The sequence below is a fragment of the Hemitrygon akajei genome, chromosome 2 (genome assembly GCF_048418815.1).
Source record: "Hemitrygon akajei chromosome 2, sHemAka1.3, whole genome shotgun sequence".
NCBI classification, from domain to species: Eukaryota; Metazoa; Chordata; class Chondrichthyes; order Myliobatiformes; family Dasyatidae; genus Hemitrygon; species Hemitrygon akajei.
In genome coordinates this window covers 149,296,338-149,316,793 of record NC_133125.1, presented here as the reverse complement: position 1 = coordinate 149,316,793, position 20,456 = coordinate 149,296,338, and the positions used below count along the sequence as shown (strand labels likewise).

Here is a 20,456-nt window from a genome sequence, read left to right as displayed (position 1 = left end):
AACCGGCCTTTTATTCTGAGGCTGCGACCTCGAGTTCTAAATATATAAGATAGGGGAAACATGAACTCTGTATCACTCCCATGAAAGTTTTATACCTTTCACAAAGATCACCTCTTGTTTCTCCGAATTCAGGAGTGCATAATCGATACAGAAACAATTGTACAAACCTTTTGTACCCCGAGAGCCAAGGAATACAACACCTGGTGCAAGGGATTGATGCTCACCTTGATTTTGGAAATCTTTGCTTCTTGCTGGCTTTGACGTTGACTTGCCTGCTCTCTTTGGGCATGGAGAAAATCTTTGGCTTTTTCCAACATTTCCTGGAGAAATGATGTACTGTTTTAGTTCTGATACTAACATGTTACTGAGCAGGTTAAGTCACTAACACAAAATATCCACAACCAGTATGCCACAAATACTTAGCAGAACTGATTCTGTCAATGAATGAGAAAGTGAACTAAAGTTTACAGTGTTTAATCTTTAGCCGGTTGCCAGATTAAACCACAGTTCAGAAAGACACCAAGTAATGTGAAGGCATGGGATGTGACAGCAATTTCTCCTCATTTTGTCTTTGGATGTGACCATAAAACCATATGTTACGAATGAGGAGCAACTCTGATGGGCAGAAGGGTACCGAATCGCCAATGCCCCCCCCCCCTTGGAGAATCGCAAATCGCTACTATTCCGATGCTGTTATCAAAGGAAATGAGAGAGATAAACAGCTCATACAAATTTATGAGAGAAGGGCACAGCACAGGTTGGAATGTCTCCTATTGACAAAGAGAGAGATTACTGCTATTGTCTCTTGGAGAAGGAATCGTGTATTGAGTACTGTTCTATTCACTGAAACTCCTCAGGGGGCAACCCGAGTGGTCTGGTTGAGGGATTGCATCATCCCAACCTGACTGACATCTGAGACCCCATGAGTGGGGATAAAAGTAGGGTCTGGGGAACACCCCTCAGACGCACTAGGAGAGCCGCCACGAGACCGGTGGGGGCTTGTGTGTGTGTCCATCCTTGCCTGGGTGACGAGTCCTCCACGGAACAGTCTAGCTAAAAGACGGAGGGGTCATACGTGAATGGCCACAAAAACAATGCATCGACGGATCAAGATCGTAAAAGGAAAGTCAGCAAGTTACTCTCTCTCTCTCCAACAATTGCAACACAGTGATCAGCAATTACCGCAGCCTGCATGAACCGAACTGAACTTTATATTTCCATTGGAGAATTCATTATCCCCCTAGACAACGATAGAGCTTATTTCTTATTGATTATTATTATACCCGCACTTTTAGGTTTAGTATTGATGTCGTATATTATCTGTATATTTGCATTGATATTATTTTTGTGTATTTTTACTAATAAATACTGTTAAAAATAGTATCATTAGACTTCAACGGATACTCCTATCTTTGCTGGTAAGATACCCAGTTACGGGGTTCGTAACACATAAGAATTAGGCCATCTGGCCCATCAAGCATGCTCCGCCATTCAATCATGGCCGATCCTTTTTTTCTCCTCCTCAACCCAGTTCCTGGCCTTCTCCCCGTAACCTTTGATGCCATGTCCTATCAAGAACCTATCAATCTCGGCTTTAAAAATACCCAACGACCTGGCCTCCACAACAGCATGTGGCAACAAATTCACCACCCTTTGGCTAAAGGAATTTCTTCACATCTCTGTTTTGAAAGGACGCCTTTCTGTCCTGAACCTGTGCCCTCTTGTTGTAGACTCTCCCACCATGGGAAACATCCATTCCACCTCTAATCTGTCTAGGCTTTTCAACATTCAAAAAGTTTCAATGAGATCTCCCCTCATCCTTCTGAATTCCAGGAAGTACAGACCCAGAGCCATTAAACGTTCCTCTTTTAAAAACCGTTTCATTCCTTTCACTTGGCTCTAACTATGCTTTACCACAGGTGTCCAAGAACACAAGAATATAGGAGTAGGCCTCTTAAATCTGTGACACCATTCAACATAATCATGGTTGATTCATGCCAGTTCCTCCAACCCATTAATGGATTGATCTTTCAATTATTAGTCTATCTGTATTTCATATATATTTAACAGTCTGGCTTCCAGTATCCTCAAGGCTGAGAGTTCAAGAGATTTACCACTGAGAGCAGAAATTTCTATGCTTCTCAGTTTTAAATGAGGGGCTATTTATTTTGTAGTTATGTCTTTGTCCACACTATATCTCAGCTTCCTGACCGCCTTACATTCTATCTGTATATTCACACCCTTCCTGTATTTCATCCTACTCAGTACATTCATATTCTTTCCATTATCTCCATCTTTCCCAGGAATACCCAGCCCTGGCACATTGCCACATCCTGCTTACACCAGATCCATATCTCTCACTATTCACCTCCAGAACCAGTAACTCTCATATCTGCCCTCTTAGACCCTGCTTTGGTTATCCACATCCCTTCAACTGCTAGGCATTGGGGAACTGTGGATAGCAAAGATGGTTGTCAAAAGTTACAGTAGGACATAGATCCATTGTAATTATGGGCAGAAAAGTGGCAGGTGGAGATTAATCTGGATAAGTGTGAGTGGTTGCTCTTTGGGAGGTCAAATAGATAGAGAACATTCTCACCAAAATGCAGGACCCTTAGGAGAGAGATTGAGGCTCAGGCATCAAAGTGGCCACTCAAGTAGATATGCTGGTAAAGGCGGCATACTGCAAGCTTGTCTACACTTTGCTGGCATTCAGTATAATAGTAAGAATCCATGAAAACCTTGGCCCCTTCCAGAACAACACTTACCACCATTTAAAGTGACCTACTTTTCTGTTTTGGCTAATGGTGCATTTACTCCATCCGGCATGTCTTTGCTCAATCACTCAGCTGGAGGATGGGTTATGAAGGTGAAAAATGTGAAGACAATATTCCCTCAAAGACACTTCACATCCCACTACTTACCAACCTTACCACTTCCTACCAGCTGTTTATTCCAATGCCTCCAGTTTATTTCCTTCCAAACCGCATTCCACCTACCTTGTGCGTAACACCCCTCTTCATGAGGCATCCCCCTCAGTCCTTGCAGAATGACAACCCACTTACTCTGTACATGACGGAAGCCTCCTCGATGGGGATGACTCTGTGACCACTGTGTTCACTGGAGCATGAGCATACCACACAGAGTAGACCCTGGCACCCCAGACAGAAGAGCTTGTGCTTCTCCTCGTGCCTCTGACAGTAGAAGGTGGGGCTCCCCCAGCGGGGCTCTGGTTTCAGCTCCTTCACGCCTTCCACGATGTTGGCCAACAGCCGGTTGGGTTTCAGCCTCCTCTCCCTGAATACTTTCCTGCACTCAGGGCAGGAGTAGAAGGCTTCGCCCTGCTCCCAGCTCCGTGAGATGCACAGCCGGCAGAAATTGTGCTCACATTCCAGAGTGACCGGCTCCTGGAAGAAGTCCAAACAGATGGAGCAGGTCACCTCACTGAAGAGTCTACCGAGAGGTGAAGGAGCAGCCATTTTCTAAAGGCGAGTCTTGTCAACTATTGTCCCTAAAAATCTGCAGAAATAAAAATAATCCTTATTTAATGATGAAGTGATACTTACTTTTTAAACACCCACAATTGCTTCAACAGATGACACCACCATAGATAGCTGAATCTCAAGTAACAATATGTCAGATTGAGAGCCTCATGGCATGGCATGGTGTCATGACAACAACATTTCATGTCTGAACAGATGAGCTACTCATTGACTTCAGGAAGGGGGAGGCAATGCACAAAATCCTGTTTGAATCAATGACACTGAGCTCACAAGGGTGGAAAACCTCAATCTCAGAATATCACCAATAGCCTTTGTGTTCTGATCACTTAGATATGATAACCAAGAAAACAGACAGGCCAAGATGGCCTGTAGTGCCTGCAGAGGACAAAGAAATTCGGCATGCTCCCTTTGACCCCACCAATTTTCATAGATGCACCAGAGGAGCATCCCATCTGGATGTATCACAGCTTGGTAGAGCAACTGCTTTGCAGTTGACCAGTGGAAAATTCAGAGAATTGTGGACATAGCTCAACAGATCATGGAAAAGATCCTGCACTTCCTGGACCCTGTCTACTCTACACATCTTGCTGCCTTGTTAACACAGGCAACATAATCAAAGACTCCACCCACCCTCAGCATTCTCTTCTCTCCCTCACATCAGTAGAAGATATAAAGTCTAAAAGCTTGTACACCAGATTCAAGGACAGTTTCTATCCCATTGTCATAAAACTATACAATGAAATAGTCTCTCATAAACAACCTCATTATGACCTTACATCGTACACTCCGCCTGCAGTGTGCGCTTTCTGTAGTTGTAACACTGTTGGGCATTTTATCGTTTTACCATGTACTACCTCAATGCTATAAAGTTATCTTTACAAATATCATGTTTAACAACCTGTGAAAGGTTTCAATGCTAATGTAATGGTTTCTCTGTAGCTCAGTATTTGTGTTATGACTAGAAATAGTGGGAGCTTTGGAATGTGTGCTGGCCAATGAGGGGAGGTGCTTTTCTCTCTTGTGTGTCCAAGAGAAGGTTTCACGGTCTCTTGTTCAGCGGAAGATGGAGAGAGAAGATGCCAGAACGGAGAAATTGTAGACTGCAGGATGGAGCGGACTTGGAATGGGGTCCGGAGTTGACGAGGCCTGGGGGAAAATCGATGGGAGAACAAACAAATGGGAAAACAGTGTGCTGCAATGTTACGCATTAGACTGTTTCATGAGAATGGGCCCTTTTTCTTTACTAACCCTATAGTCAAATTAATTATAAAGCTAAATCATTTAATTGCATGTTGTGTACTGTTTGTTCATGGTACTGATTTGTAACAGGGGAACACATCACACAGCATCCACCCAAACAAGATTTCTCAAGCTTAGCCAAGCTGGAGGCCGTCTTCCACTGGATTAACGCCGTTAGCCAAACCTGAGGGTTACACATACAAAGCAAAGCTCTTCATTGTACCTCACTATGTGACAATAATAAACAAGTTTAAAATTCAGTTGATGTGATGTGCTTTTTTGTTTCTAAGTATCCATCTAGATGGAGCATTCAATGAAGCTAAGGTCAACTCTGTTTGGTTGGTGTTGAAGATCTCCCTCTAAATTTCTCAGCCTACGTCACCAGAAAAACATGAACATATTAATAAAAATGCAAATACTGGAATTCTGAAGCAAAGCAAAAATATTGCATCTAGGTTCACATGGATGCACCAAATGAAAGACAAGCAAAGCCAATATTTCAAGCAAAAAAAACTGGGAGAGAGAAATTCCTACCACTATCCGTAAGGAATTTGCACATTCTCCCCATGACTGTGTGGGTTTCCTCCAGGTGCTCTGGTTTTCTCCTACTATCCAAAGATGTACCAGTTTGTAAGTTAACTGGTCATTGTAAATTGTCCATGTCCATGTCCATGTTGTGTACAGTTCTGGTCACCGAGTTATAGGAAAGATATCAATAAATTAGAGAGAGTGCAGAGACGATTTACTAGGATGTTACCTGGGTTTCAGCACTTAAGTTACAGAGAAAGGTTGAACAAGTTAGGTCTCTATTCATTGGAGCGTAGAAGGTTGAGGGGGGATTTGATCGAGGTTTTTAAAATGTTGAGAGGGATAGATAGAGTTGACGTGAATAGGCTGTTTCCATTGAGAGTAGGGGAGATTCAAACGAGAGGACATGATTTGAGAGTTAGGGGGCAAAAGTTTAAGGGAAACACGAGGGGGTATTTCTTTACTCAGAGAGTGATAGCTGTGTGGAATGAGCTTCCTGTAGAAGTAGTAGAGGCCAGTTCAGTTGTGTCATTTAAGGTAAAATTGGATAGGTATATGGACAGGAAAGGAGTGGGTTATGGGCTGAGTGCGGGTAGGTGGGACTAGGTGAGATTAAGAGTTCGGCATGGACTAGGAGGGCCGGAATGGCCTGTTTCCATGCTGTGATTGTTATATGGTTATATGGTTATATATAATTAGGCTAAGGTTAAATCCAGGGTTGCTAGGTGGCACATCTCGAAGGGTCATGCTGTATCTCATAGAAACATAGAAAACCTACAGCACAATACAGGCCCTTTGACCCACAAAGCTAGGCCAAAAATGTCCTTACCTTAGAAAATACCTAGGGTTACCAATAGCCCTCTATTTTTCTAAGCTCCATGTTCCTATCCAGGAGTTTCTTAAAAAACACTATAATATCCGCCTCCATCACCATCGCTGGCAGCCCATTCCACACACTCACCATTCACTGCATAAAAAAACTTACCCAAAATCTCCTCTGTACCTATTTCCAAGCACCTTAAAACTGTGCCCTTTCTTGTTAGCCATTTCAGCCTTGGGAAAAAGCCTCTGACTATCCAAATGATCAATGCCTCTCATCATCCTATACACCTCCATCAGGTCACCTCTCATCCTCCATCAGTCCGAGGAGAAAAGGCCGAGTTCACTCAACCTATTCTCATAAGGCATGCTCCTCCATTCCAGGAAACATCCTTGTAATTCTTCTCTGCACTCTTTCTATAGCTTCCACATCCTTCCTACAGTGAGGCGACCAGAACTGAGCACAGTACTCCAAGTAGGGTCTGACCAAGGTCTTATACAGCTGTAACATTACCTCTTGGATCTTAAACACAATCCCATGGTTGATGAAGGCCAATGCACCGTATGCCTTCTTAACCACAGAGTCAACCTGCGCAGCAGCATTGCATGTACTATGGACTCAGATCCCAAGATACCTCTGATCCTCCACACTGCCAAGAGTCTCACCATTAATACTATATTCTGCCATCATGAACCATCTCACACTTATCTGGGTTGAACTCCATAGGCCACTCCTCAGCTCAGTTTTGCATCGTATCAATGTCCCGCTGTAACCTCTGACAGCCCTCCACACTATCCACAACACCTCCAACCTTAGAGTCATCAGCAAACTTACTAACCCATCCCTCCACTTCCTCATCCAGGTCACTTATAAAAATCACAAAGAGTAATGGTCCCAGAACAGATTGCTGAGGCACACCACTGGTCACCAACCTCCACGCAGAATATGACCCTTCTACAACCGCTGTTTGCCTTCTGTGGGCAAGCAACTTGTGGATCCACAAAGTAATGTCCCCTTGGATTCCCATTCCTCCTTACTTTCTCAATAAGCCTTGCAAGGGGTACCTTGCCAAATACTTTGCTGAAATCCATGTACACTACATCCACTACTACACCTTTATCAACCTGCTTAGTCATATCCTCAAAAAATTCAATCAGGCTCATAATGCATGACCTGCCATTCACAAAGCCATGTTGACTATTCCTGTTCATATTATGCCTCTCAAAATGTTCATCAACCCCGCCTCTCAGGATATTCTCCATCAACTTCCCAACCACTTAAGTAATTTCCTGGGCTATCTCTACTCCGTTCCTTGAATAAGGGTACAACATCCGCAACCCTCCAATCCTCCGGAACCTCTCCTGTCCCAATTGACGATGGAAAGATAAATGCCAGAGGCTCAGCAATCTCCTCTCTTGCATCCCACAGTAGACTGGGTACATCTCGTCCTGTCCTGGTGACTTATTCAACTTGATGCTTTCCAAAAGCTCCAGCACATCCTCCTTCTTAATATCTACATGCTCAAGCTTTTCAGTCGACTGTGTCACCCCAATTGCCAAGATCCTTTTCTGTAGTGAATACTAAAGCAAAATACTCATGAAGTACCTCTGCTATCTCCTCTGGTTCCATACACACTTTTCCACCGTCACACTTAATTGGTCCTATTCTCTCATGTCTTAACCTCTTGCTCTTCACATACTAGTAGAATGCTTTGGGGTTTTCCTTAAACCTGTCTGCCAAGGCCTTCTCATGCCCCCTTCTGGCTCTCCTAACTTTTTTCTTAAGCTCCTTCCTGTTAGCTTTACAATATTCTGGATCTCTATCATTACCTAATTTGTTGAACCTTTCGTAAGCTCTTTTTTTCCTTCTTAACTAGATTTTCACCCGCCTTTGTTCACCACGGTTCCTATACCCTACCATCCTTTCCCTGTCTCATTGGAATGTACCTATGCAGAACTCCATGCAAATATCCCCTGAACATTTGCCACATTTCCTCCACACATTTCCCTGAGAACATCTGTTCCCAAATTAAGCTTTCAAGTTCTTGCCTGATAGCCTCATATTTCCCCTTTCTCCAATTAAATGCTTTCCTAACTTGTCTGTTCCTATCCCTCTCCAATGCTATGGTAAAGGAGATAGAATTATGATCACTATCTCCAAAATGCTCTCGCACTGAGGGATCTGACACATGACCAGGTTCATTTCCCAATACATATTGTGTCAAGAAACCTTCCTGAAAACACCTAACTAACTCCACCCCATCTAAACCCCTTGCTCTAGGGCAGGCATGGGCAAACTACGGCCCGGGGGCCATTTGCGGCCCGTTAAGCTTTTTAATCCGGCCCGCAGAACTTGATGAAATTATATTAATAAACCTTGTTAACGTTTTTTCCCCGCAATTCTGGCGTTTTCCCAATAGATGACACACTCTATATACATTGACCTTTGTTGAGGTGCAGCGTATTATTCCACATTTGCGCTTTACTCTTTGACCTCTCGCCCCTTCTGTAAAGATGAGTGGAGCTAAGAAAAGAAAAGTGGATAGAGAATGTCGAGTGTTTAATAAGGAGTGGACAACTAAATATCTTTTTACCGAACACCGATCAACTGCTGTATGCCTGATATGCCAAGAGACTGTGGCGGTTTTTAAAGAATATAACATCAGCAGTCACTTTGCCACAAAACATGCCAACTATGCTAGCAACCAGTCAACGAAAGAACGGGAAGCTAATGCTCAGAGGTTGGCAGCTAATTTATAGGCTCAACAAAATTTTTTTCACCGTCAAACTGCCATTCATGAGTCAAGTACCAAGGCGAGTTTTATGCTGTCATTCAAATTAGCAAAGGCCAGCAAGCCTCTGTCTGAAGGCGAGTTTTTAAAAGAATGTATGGTGGAGACAGCAGGTGTATTGTGTCCGGAGAGCAAAGACAAATTTGAAAAAATCAGTTTATCACGCAGGACAGTGACTCGCCGTGTGGAACTGATAGACGAAGATATAACCAGCGACTTAAATAAAAAGAGAGTCGTTCACGTTATATTCATTAGCACTGGATGAAAGCAACGATGTAAAAGACACTGCTCAGCTCCTCATTTTTATCCAAGGAATTAACAATACTTTTGAAATAACGGAGGAGTTTTTGGCAATGGAGTCTCTGAAAGGAAAAGCACAGGGAGAGGACTTGACCGGGTGTCTGCTGTCATCGAAAATATGAAGCTCCCTTGGAGTAAACTTATCAACGTCACCACAGATGGATCTCCTAATTTGACAGGGAAAAATGTCGGCCTGCTGAGGAGAATACAGAATAAAGTGAAAGATGAAAATCCTGACCAGGATGTTATTTTCCTTCACTGCATCATCCACCAGGAATCTCTAGGTAAATCGGTATTACAGCTGAATCATGTTGTGAATCCTGTCGTAAAACTTGTCAACTTTATACGTGCAAGGGGACTTCAGCACCGTCAGTTCATCACGTTCCTGGAGGAAACTGATGCGGATCACCAGGACCTACTTTATCACTCCCGTGTCCGCTGGTTAAGTTTCGGCAAAGTGTTTCAACGAGTATGGGAGCTCAAAGAGGAGATCGGTGCATTTTTGGAGTTACTGAGGAAGGCCGGCGAATTTCCTGAGCTGAGCAACAAGAGCTGGCTTTGTGACTTTGCGTTTGCTGTGGATATATTTTCACACATGAATGAACTGAACGTGAAGCTACAGGGGAAGGATCAGTTTGTGCATGACATGTACACAAACGTGAAAGCCTTTAAATCCAAGCTGGCTTTTTTCTCCAGGCAAATTTTGAATAAGTTATTCACTCATTTTCCCACACTAGCCATGCTGGAAGAGGCCGGCGTAAATGGGAAAAAATACAGCGAGTCACTGGATGCGCTGCACAGAGAATTCTGCCGTCCCTTTTCTGATTTTGAAAAAATTGACAAGTCACTTCAGTTGGTGGCCTGTCCCCTGTCACAAGATCCTGAAACAGCACCAGAGGAGCTACAGCTGGAACTGATCGACCTTCAGTCTGACCCCGTCTTAAAAGGGAAGTTCAACTCTCTTAAACTGAATGACTTTTAGGCTTCACTTGGTAAAGAGGTGTTTCCAAACCTCCGGAGGACGGCACAGAAGATGCTGGCGTTGTTCGGCTCGACCTATTTGTGTGAACAGGCGTTCAGCGTCATGAACATCAACAAAGCCAGCCACGATCCAAGTTAACTGACCAACACCTCAGATCCATCCTGAGAATCGCCACAACAAAACTAAATCCAGACTTTGATGCGCTGGCTAAAAAGGGAGACCAACAACACTGTTCCCACTGAAATTAAAAATAAGTTTCTTCGTTGTGTTATGTAAAAAATGCATTTGAAAATATTTTTTTCAATAAGCCTTACATGTTACATGTCATTTCTGTTAAGTGATGGACATGAGTAGTGCGCAGGTGCACGTACGTTCTCAAAATAAAAAAATGCGCTCCAGATCAAATAACGCGCTCCGCATACTGGCGCGCTGTCACTGTTCTGTCCTTGTGCTGGTTGTTGTTGAGTTTTGGCACAGGGGACAATTGAATAAGAAGGAGCAGGACAAGTAGACCTGCATCTCCTACCGTTTTTGAAATAAAGACAGTCAGGAGGAGAGTGATGATGATAATATCTTGAAGGATAACGGAATTTTCAGTGCTTTAAAATAATAACTGTTACTATTAAAAAAAGCTGTATTTTATTCATTTAATTTTCAGTGTTTTAAAAGTCATTTCAATAAATAGCTAAATACCATGGGACTGCAAAGACAGATATTTTGTTGTAATGCATTTGTTCATTTTCAATTGAAATTAAAGCACATGTTTTCTACATATCCCATGATATTTTATTTTCTCTTATGAGGTGTATTACCAAAACACTCCGTCCATCTGCTCCTGGTCCGGCCCCCCTGTCAAATTTTAGAACCCTTTGTGGCCCACAAGTCAAAAAGTTTGCCCACCCCTGCTCTAGGGAGATGCCAATCAATATTTAGGAAATTAAGATCTCCCACTACGACAACCCTGTTATAATACACCTTTCCAGAATCTGTCTCCCTACCTGCTCCTTGATATCCATTACTAAAAAACACCCAGTAGTTATTGACCCCTTCCTGTTCCTAATTTCCATCCCGAGACTCAGTAGACAACCACTCTATGAATTCCTCCTTTTCTGCAGCCCTGACGCTGTCTCTGATTAGCAATGCCACGCCCCCACTTCTTTTGCCTCCCTCCCTGTCCTTACACCCTGTCCAGAACAAGACCGCCCTTCTTAAGAGGTTTGTGTAGGTGAGCCTTAGATATCCTGTATGATTTATAGCCCCACACAAAGGGCAATATGATAGAGTCAAGTTTTATTTTTAAAAAGATGCATTTAAGTATATAGGCACGTTTTGAAAAAGATATAGAAACCTGGGTAGGCTCACCATTTTGATCACATTTACCCATCCAATAATGGATAAGGGCAGTATCCTCCTGGACTCAATATTTGTTCTGAGTTTTTCTAAGGATTCTGTAAAGTTAAATTTGAAAAGATGCTTTGGGTTTTTAGTCAGTTTAATCCCCAAATAGGTGAAACAGTCCTTCTCTACTCTAAAAGACAACTTCTTCAGGAAGTCTTCAGTAAAATGATCCACTAAGGGCATGAATTTGCTCTTTCCCCAATTTATGGTATAGCCAGAAATACTCCCGAAGGAATTTAAATATTCTCCTAGGATGGGAATAGAGACTGCTAGGTCAGCTAGACAAACAGGGAGGTCGTCCACATACAGGGACGCATGGGTCTCAATATTGCCCAACTTAATACCTTTAATGTGTGGGTGGCCCCTAATGCCAATTGCCAGGAGCTCCAGTGCTATGTTAAACAGCAGGGGGGACAATGGGTCCCCCTGGCGAACACTACATCGCAGAGAGATCTTATTGGATTTATACCCATTTGTGAGAATGAAGGATTTTGGATTAGTATATAATATTTTAACCCATTCTATAAAAGTGTTGCCAAATCCAAACTTCTTGAGTGTTGCAATTAGATAGGGCTACTCTATCATATTGAATGCCTTGTGGGCATCTAGAGACAATATAGCAGCTCTATCATCTTTCCCATAATCGGCACATAAAATATTGAGAATTTTGCGGACTTTACAGAAGGAGTACCTGCCCGGGATAAATTTGCTATATGCTTACCAAGCCGATTTGCTAACACTTTTGTAATTATTTTCGGATCATAATTTTTTGGAAGAGGACAGCGAGGCTTTGAGAAGAAGTGCGGCGGCGGCCATTTTCAAATTGCTTCTCAGATCGGAGTTCTGAGAGGCGGGACTGCGCAGGCGCGTGAAGGAGGCCTGGGAAGGAGGGAAGATATAAAAAGGAAGAGAAGGAGTGAGGTAGTTCTCTTTTGGAAGAGGACAGCGAGGCTTTGAGAAGAAGTGCGGCGGCGGCCATTTTCAAATTGCTTCTCAGATTGGAGTTCTGAGAGGCGGGACTGCGCAGGCGCGTGAAGGAGGCCTGGGAAGGAGGGAAGATATAAAAAGAACGCAGCCTTAAGCAGCGGGCAGTGGAGTGAGCCGGGAGCAGAGGGTAGGGCTTGGGCTCAGAGGACTTAGGCGGAAGAGGGCACAGTAGGCTTATCTTTTAGTTCTCCTTGTTATTTTCAGTTATTCGGGAAGTATGAGTGTGAGGGCAGCTTGTTGTTCTCGGTGTCGGATGTGGGAGATCCTGGAGTCTCCGAGCCTCCCGGACGTCCACATCTGCGCCAGGTGTGTTGAACTGCAGCTCCTGAGGGACCGAGTTAGGGAACTGGAGCTGCAGCTCGATGACCTTCGCCTGGTCAGGGAGAGTGAGGAGGTGATAGAGAGGAGTTACAGGCAGGTGGTCACTCCGGGGCCACGGGAGGCAGATAGGTGGGTCACGGTCAGGAAGGGGAAGGGGCACGTACTAGAGAGTACCCCAGTGGCTGTACCCCTTGACAATAAGTACTCATGTTTGAGTACTGTTGGGGGGGACAGCCTACCTGGAGGAAGTGACAGTGGCCGGGCCTCCGGCACAGAGGACGGCCCTGTAGCTCAGAAGGGTAGGGATAGAAGAAAGAGGACCATAGTAATAGGGGACTCGATAGTCAGGGGTTCAGACAGGCGGTTCTGTGGAGGTGATCGGGAGTCCCAGATGGTAGTTTGCCTCCCTGGTGCCAGGGCCCAGGACGTTTCTGACCACGTCCAAGATATCCTGAAGTGGGAGGGTGAGGAGCCAGAGGTCGTGGTACATGTAGGTACCAATGACATAGGTAGGAAAGGGGAAGAGGTCCTGAAACGAGAGTATAGGGAGTTAGAAAGGCAGTTAAGAAGAAGGGCCGCAAAGGTAGTAATCTCGGGATTACTGCCTGTGCCACGCGACAGTGAGTAGGAATGGAATTAGGTGGAGGATGAATGCATGGCTGAGGGATTGGAGCAAGGGGCAGGGAGTCAAGTTTCTGGATCATTGGGACCTCTTCTGGGGCAGGCGTGACCTGTTCAAGAAGGACGGGTTACACTTGAATCCTGGGGGGACCAATATCCTAGCGGGGAGGTTTGCTAAGGCTTCAGGGCAGACTTTAAACTAGTAAGATGGGGGGGGGGGGGCGGAAATCAATTTGAGGAAACTATGGAAGAGGTTAGTTCACCAGTAGAGCAAGTAAGTAGACAGTGTGTGAGGGAGGAAAGGCAGGTGATGGAGAAGGGATGCGCTCAGCCCGAAGATGTAGGGGAGAAGAAAGAAAAGGATAATAAATTTGAATGCATTGCTAGGGATGAAAAGAGAGGAGGAGGTGGAGAGTATCTTAAATGTATCTATTTTAATGCTAGGAGCATTGGAAGAAAGGTGGATGAGCTTAAAGCGTGGATTGATACCTGGAATTATGATGTTGTAGCTATTAGTGAAACATGGTTGCAGGAAGGGTGTGATTGGCAACTAAATATTCCTGGATTTAGTTGCTTCAGGTGTGATAGAGTAGGAGGGGCCAGAGGAGGAGGTGTTGCATTGCTTGTCCGAGAAAATCTTATGGCGGTGCTTTGGAAGGATAGATTAGAGAGCTCCTCTAGGGAGGCTATTTGCGTGGAATTGAGGAATGGGAAAGGTGTAGTAACACTGATATGAGTGTATTATAGGCCACCTAATGGGGAGCGTGAGTTGGAAGAGCAAATGTGTAAGGAGATAGCAGATATTTGTAGTAAACACAAGGTGGTGATTGTGGGAGATTTTAATTTTCCACACATAGATTGGGAAGCTCATTCTGTAAAAGGGCTGGATGGTTTAGAGTTTGTGAAATGTGTGCAGGATAGTTTTTTGCAACAATACATAGAAGTACCGACTAGAGATGGGGCAGTGTTGGATCTCCTGTTAGGGAATGCGATAGGTCAGCTGACAGATGTATGTGTTGGGGAGCACTTCGGGTCCAGTGATCACAATAGCATTAGCTTCAATATAATTATGGAGAAGGACAGGACTGGACCTAGAGTTGAGATTTTTGATTGGAGAAAGGCTAACTTTGAGGAGATGTGCAGGGATTTAGAGAGAGTGGATTGGGTCAAGTTGTTTTATGGGAAAGATGTAATAGAGAAATGGAGGTCATTTAAGGGTGAAATTATGAGGGTACAGAATCTTTATGTTCCTGTTAGGTTGAAAGGAAAGGTTAAAGGTTTGAAAGCGCCATGGTTTTCAAGGGATATTAGAAACTTGGTTCGAAAAAAAAAGGGATGTCTACAATAGATATAGGCAGCATGGAGTAAAGGAATTGCTCGAGGAATATAAAGAATGTAAAAGGAATCTTAAGAAAGAGATTAGAAAAGCTAAAAGTTACGAGTTTGGCTTGGCAAATAAGGTGGAAGTAAATCCGAAAGGCTTCTACAGTTATATTAAAAGCAAGAGGATAGTGAGGGATAAAATTGGTCCCTTAGAGAATCAGAGTGGTCAGCTATGTGTGCAGCCGAGGGAGATGGGAGAGATTTTGAACCATTTCTTCTCTTCGGTATTCACTAAGGAGAAGGATATTGAATGGTGTAAGGTGGGGGAAACAAGTAAGGAAGTTACGGAACCTATGACAATTAAAGAGATGGAAGTACTGGCGCTTTTAAGAAATTTAAAAGTGGATAAATCTCCGGGTCCTGACAGGATATTCCCCAGGACCTTGAGGGAAGTTTGTGTAGAGATAGCAGGAGGTCTGACGGAGATCTTTCAGATGTCATTAGAAACGGGGATTGTGCCGGAGGATTGGCGTATTGCTCATGTGGTTCCATTGTTTAAAAAGGGTTCTAGAAGTAAGCCTGGCAATTATAGACCTGTCAGTTTGACATCAGTGGTGGGTAAATTAATGGAAAGTATTCTTAGAGATAGTATTTATAATTATCTGGATAGACAGGATCTGATTAGGAGCAGCCAGCATGGATTTGTGCGTGGAAGGTCATGTTTGACAAACCTTATTGAATTTTTTGAAGTAGTTACGAGGAATGTTGACGAGGGTAAGGCAGTGGATGTAGTCTATATGGACTTCAGCAAGGCCTTTGACAAAGTTCCACTTGGAAGGTTAGTTAAGAAGGTTCAGTCGTTAGGTATTAATACTGGAGTAATAAAATGGATTCAACAGTGGCTAGATGGGAGATGCCAGAGAGTAGTGGTGGATAATTGTTTATCGGGATGGAGGCCGGTGACTAGCGGGGTGCCTCAGGGATCTGTTTTGGGCCCAATGTTGTTTGTAATATACATAAATGATCTGGATGATGGGGTGGTAAATTGGATTAGTAAGTATGCTGATGATACTAAGGTAGGAGGTGTTGTGGATAATGAGGTGGGTTTTCAAAGCTTGCAGGGAGATTTATGCCGGTTAGAAGAATGGACTGAACGTTGGCAGATGGAGTTTAATGCTGAGAAGTGTGAGGTTCTACATTTTGGCAGGAATAATCCAAATAGAACATACAGGGTAAATGGTAGGGCATTGAGGAATGCAGTGGAACAGAGAGATCTAGGAATAACAGTGCATAGTTCCCTGAAGGTGGAGTCTCATGTAGATAGGGTGGTGAAGAAGGCTTTTGGAACACTGGCCTTTATAAATCAGAGCATTGAGTACAGAAGTTGGGATGTAATGTTAAAATTGTACAAGGCATTGGTAAGGCCAAATTTGGAATATTGTGTACAGTTCTGGTCACCGAATTATAGGAAAGATATCAATAAATTAGAGAGAGTGCAGAGACGATTTACTAGGATGTTACCTGGGTTTCAGCACTTAAGTTACAGAGAAAGGTTGAACAAGTTAGGTCTCTATTCATTGGAGCGTAGAAGGTTGAGGGGGGATTTGATCGAGGTATTTAAAATGTTGAGAGGGATGGATAGAGTTGATGTGAATAGGCTGTTTCCATTGAGAGTAGGGGAGATTCAAACGAGAGGACATGATTTGAGAGTTAGGGGGCAAAAGTTTAAGGGAAACACGAGGGGGTATTTCTTTACTCAGAGAGTGATAGCTGTGTGGAATGAGCTTCCTGTAGAAGTAGTAGAGGCCAGTTCAGTTGTGTCATTTAAGGTAAAATTGGATAGGTATATGGACAGGAAAGGAGTGGAGGGTTATGGGCTGAGTGCGGGTAGGTGGGACTAGATTAAGAGTTCGGCAAGGACTAGGAGGGCCGGAATGGCCTGTTTCAGTGCTGTGATTGTTATATGGTTATATATGGTTATAATTTAGTAGTGCAATGGGCCTAGAACTTCCGGGGTCTGTTTCATCTTTAGCTTTTTTTTAATAAAACACAGATACTTGCTTCACAGAGAGGGTGGGAGCAAATTGTTTTTAAAGGTATCCTGAACCATTCTCAGCAAAGTCAGTGTAAGGACATCTCGGAAGGCTGTGTAGAACTCTGGCCCGAACCCATCCAGTCCAGCTGCCTTACCAGTGGGAAATGCTTTGATGGCATCCTGTAACTCAGATAGCAAAAAATCCAAATCCTCCCTTAAAGCTGCATCTAATTGTGGTATGTAAAGCGGATCAAAAAATTTATCAAAATCTTCCTGTGTAGCTGTTGATTTAGAGGTGTAAATTTCTGAATAGAACTCACTAAATCTTTTGTTAATATCCTTTAAGTCTGTAAGCATCAGGCCAGATTTGGATTTCATTTTGTAAATGGCTCATTTTGCTTGTTCTCCTTTTAACTGCTTTGCCAATAACTTCTGTGGTTTGTCACCAAACTCAAAATGTCACTATTTAAGTAGTATGTTGTCAATTTGTTCCCCTAAAATGGAGTTGTATTTGTTTTTTAATTTGAGAATGTTATTATAATCTGATTGGAGCAAAGAGTTTTTGTTGGCTTGTTCAACCACTAGTAATTGTTTAATTCCTTCCAATCTACCTTGCTTAGCCCTTTTCAGTGTTGGTTCATAAGAAATAATTTGTCCTCTGATATACACTTTGTGTTTCCCAGAGTGTTGAGTCATTCACCTCGCTGTTGTCACTGGTCTCAAGGAACTGCAAGACGTGCATTGTAATATATTCTTTAAGTGCCTGATCCTTGAGCAAAAAGGGATTAAAAGCACCAGTTATAGGCTTGCTTAGGGAGGAAAATTGAAGATTGAGATTGACTGGACTATGGTCAGATATTATTATGCTGTGATATTTGGTGTGATCAATATTAGGGATTAATCTAGAGTCAACTACAAATAATCGATCCATGTATATGATCTGTGTACATGAAAATAAAAAGAATAATCATGGTCAGATGGGTGTTGTAGTCTCCAAATCTCCACCACCTTCTTGGACTTCATCAAATTATTAAGCAAGAATATTGGGTGGGGGGCAGAGGAGAGCCTGTCTAAATACGGGTCCGGGTAGCAATTAAAGTCACCCCCAATCAATATGTGGCTTGAATCGTTATCTGGGATCAAGCCAAACACCTTACGGAAAAATCCTGGATCATCCGAGTTCAGCCTGTAAACGTTTACCAGTGTAATGGGAAGTGAACTGATATGCTCAGTTAAAATTATAAACCTGCCATTTGGATCAACTGTGGATGAGTGAAAACGAAAAGGCACAGTCTGATGGAAAAGAATGGCAACGCCTCTAGCTTTGGAAGTGAAAGGTGCCTTATAGACCTGTGAACTCCAATTAGCCCCGAGTTTCCTATGCTGAGTGGCTTTAACATAAGTTACTTGTAAGAATATAATATCAGATTTCAGTGACTTCAAATGTGTGAAAACTTTACCTCGCTTTATTGGGTGACCTAAACTATGCACATTCCAAGCGACCAAGGTTATGGAGTCAAGAGTATTATTCATTTGTGGTACCTTTTGCATTACAATAAAACGCAATCTTAACATTCAGTCTGGCAGCCAGCAAAAACCAACAAAAAAAATAACATGAACAGTTAACAAATATATGAACAAAACCCCGATAACAATTGCTTCCCCAAAGGAGCAGAGTTGACCTCATCCTAACCTGGGACCGCCGGACAAAATCTGAGACAAACACTTCTAACTAACAGCCCCTCATTAGCACACATAGTAAAGAACAAATTGAGGATAGAAAAAAGAACTGCTATAATTAAATTCTGCTCAGTGCACATTTAGCCTCTCTTCATTTATGTTGTTAAAAATAGTCTTTCAAAGTTTTTGGTCTACAAAAGTCTTGGCTTCAACCAGGTTGCTGAATACTTTTACTTGCCCTTGACGATGAACATGGAGCTTGGCCGGGAAACGTAGCAAATGCCGGACCTCCTTCTCTCTCAGCAGTTGCAGCACCTCACAGAAACTCCGCCGTTCCTCCATAACCTCTGCGGCGTAGTCCAGGTAGATTAAGATTCGATGACCTCCGTTTTCCATCGAGCGTTCCCTCCCGAGCCGTAGAATCTTTTCTTTCTCCTGTGCGAAATGCACCCGTGCAATTATCGTACGGGGCCTTGAGCCTTCCGGTGGTTTGGGCTGTTGTAAGCAGTGCTCTCTATCGATAACAACTGGCTTAGTGAAGTTATCATCCCCCAGCAGCTTGGGGATCAGGTTAGCGACAAATTCAGTCGGCGCCCTTTCTCCTCACCTTCTGGCACACCAAAAATTTTTATATTATTGTGTCTGGATCTCCCTTCCAAATCTGAAAGCGTGGCCCGCAGCCTTTTATTTTCTTGCTGCAGCTTGGCGACCAAAGTTTCCACGACGTGGATTCGCTGCTCGTGGTCGGAGGTCTGATTTTTGGTGTTCAACAGTCTCTCAGTGAGCGCTTGCTGGGCAGACAACAGACTCAAGAAACTGTGCTCAAACTTGTCAAACCACTCGTTGAAGGACTGCAAGAGCTTGTTTAACATTTTCTGCCAAATAAGAGGAAGCTCATCCTCCTCTTCTGCTGATGACATTTCTGGAGAGTTCGTGCTAGCTTGGTACCGGCTAACATGAGCTGTAGCATCGGCTTGCGGGCGAGTGGCTCCCTTCCCGCATCGTGCGGTTTTACTGGACATGTTCACGTTACACTTTTTGGTGGCATAAAGAGAAACAAACAACGGAGATCTTGCAACAAAAATTTAGAGTCAATTGTTCAAAAAGGCAGTTTTAACTCGTAAAGTTTGTTGTACCATGAGGAGCTAAAAAAAAACATCTATAATGCACTCATCTCACTAGCACCCCCGAAAGTTGCATGATTTGTCTTTTTTTTGCACATGGTTTTGGGGAGGGGGGCAGCGGTTAGTGTTGTTTTTCTTTTAACGGGTTCCATGGTTTTCTTTGTTTCATAGCTGTCTGTGGGAAGACAAAACTCAGGGATGGATGTACATTGCATACATAGATAATAAATGTACTTTGAATTTATTACAGCAAAAATAAGCTAGCTGTTATGGAAATTGAAAATAATTACTGTGAGTGGTGGAAGCTCTCACCAGGTCACACAGAGTTCGTGGGGAGATAAAAAGATGGCAAATTTCAAGGATTCTTCTCATGCATGGTGTGGAGGGCTTGGTTTCAAAAGTGGAAAAGCCAGAACCAGGGATGTTTTGAGCGGCAGAGAAAGCTTGCAGCCACAACTTCACCATGCCAGTATTTAGTTTTTAAAAAACTCATTTGAATACGTGTGAAATATGCAATCCACTGAAATAGAACAGTAAACACGTGCACGACGGGAAGGCATGTTTAGACGATTTTGAGTTTAAAGAGAACAAAAAGATTATGGTCACTGATCTGAAACATTTAAAGTCTTTGCCACCGCTCAGATTTGCTCCCCTTGGCGGTTATGTTTCATTGACAGTGGTATTCTTGCTAAGTGAGAGTCACAGAACTTGTTTCAAGCACAGGCTTGATTCCCAGTTTTGGCTGCTCCCTGGGCCCAGGCTTCCATGTTTTACAGCCTGAAACTCCGAGTTGCTATTTAAAGT

The 20,456-nt window shown here is 43.3% G+C and overlaps 1 protein-coding gene across 1 annotated transcript in view; it reads right to left on the bottom strand.

Annotated features, from left to right (window-relative positions):
- Positions 1–20,456, bottom strand: part of LOC140721022 (nuclear factor 7, brain-like) — an 85,179-nt gene that overhangs the window by 64,220 nt on the left and 503 nt on the right. The window contains exons 2-3 of the mRNA XM_073035895.1: positions 3,066–3,519; positions 225–320 (exon numbers count right to left, since the gene is read on the bottom strand). Of these exons, the coding sequence (XP_072891996.1) occupies positions 225–320; positions 3,066–3,479 (510 nt within the window). The 5' untranslated portion in view covers positions 3,480–3,519. The remainder of the gene's footprint in view (positions 1–224; positions 321–3,065; positions 3,520–20,456) is intronic.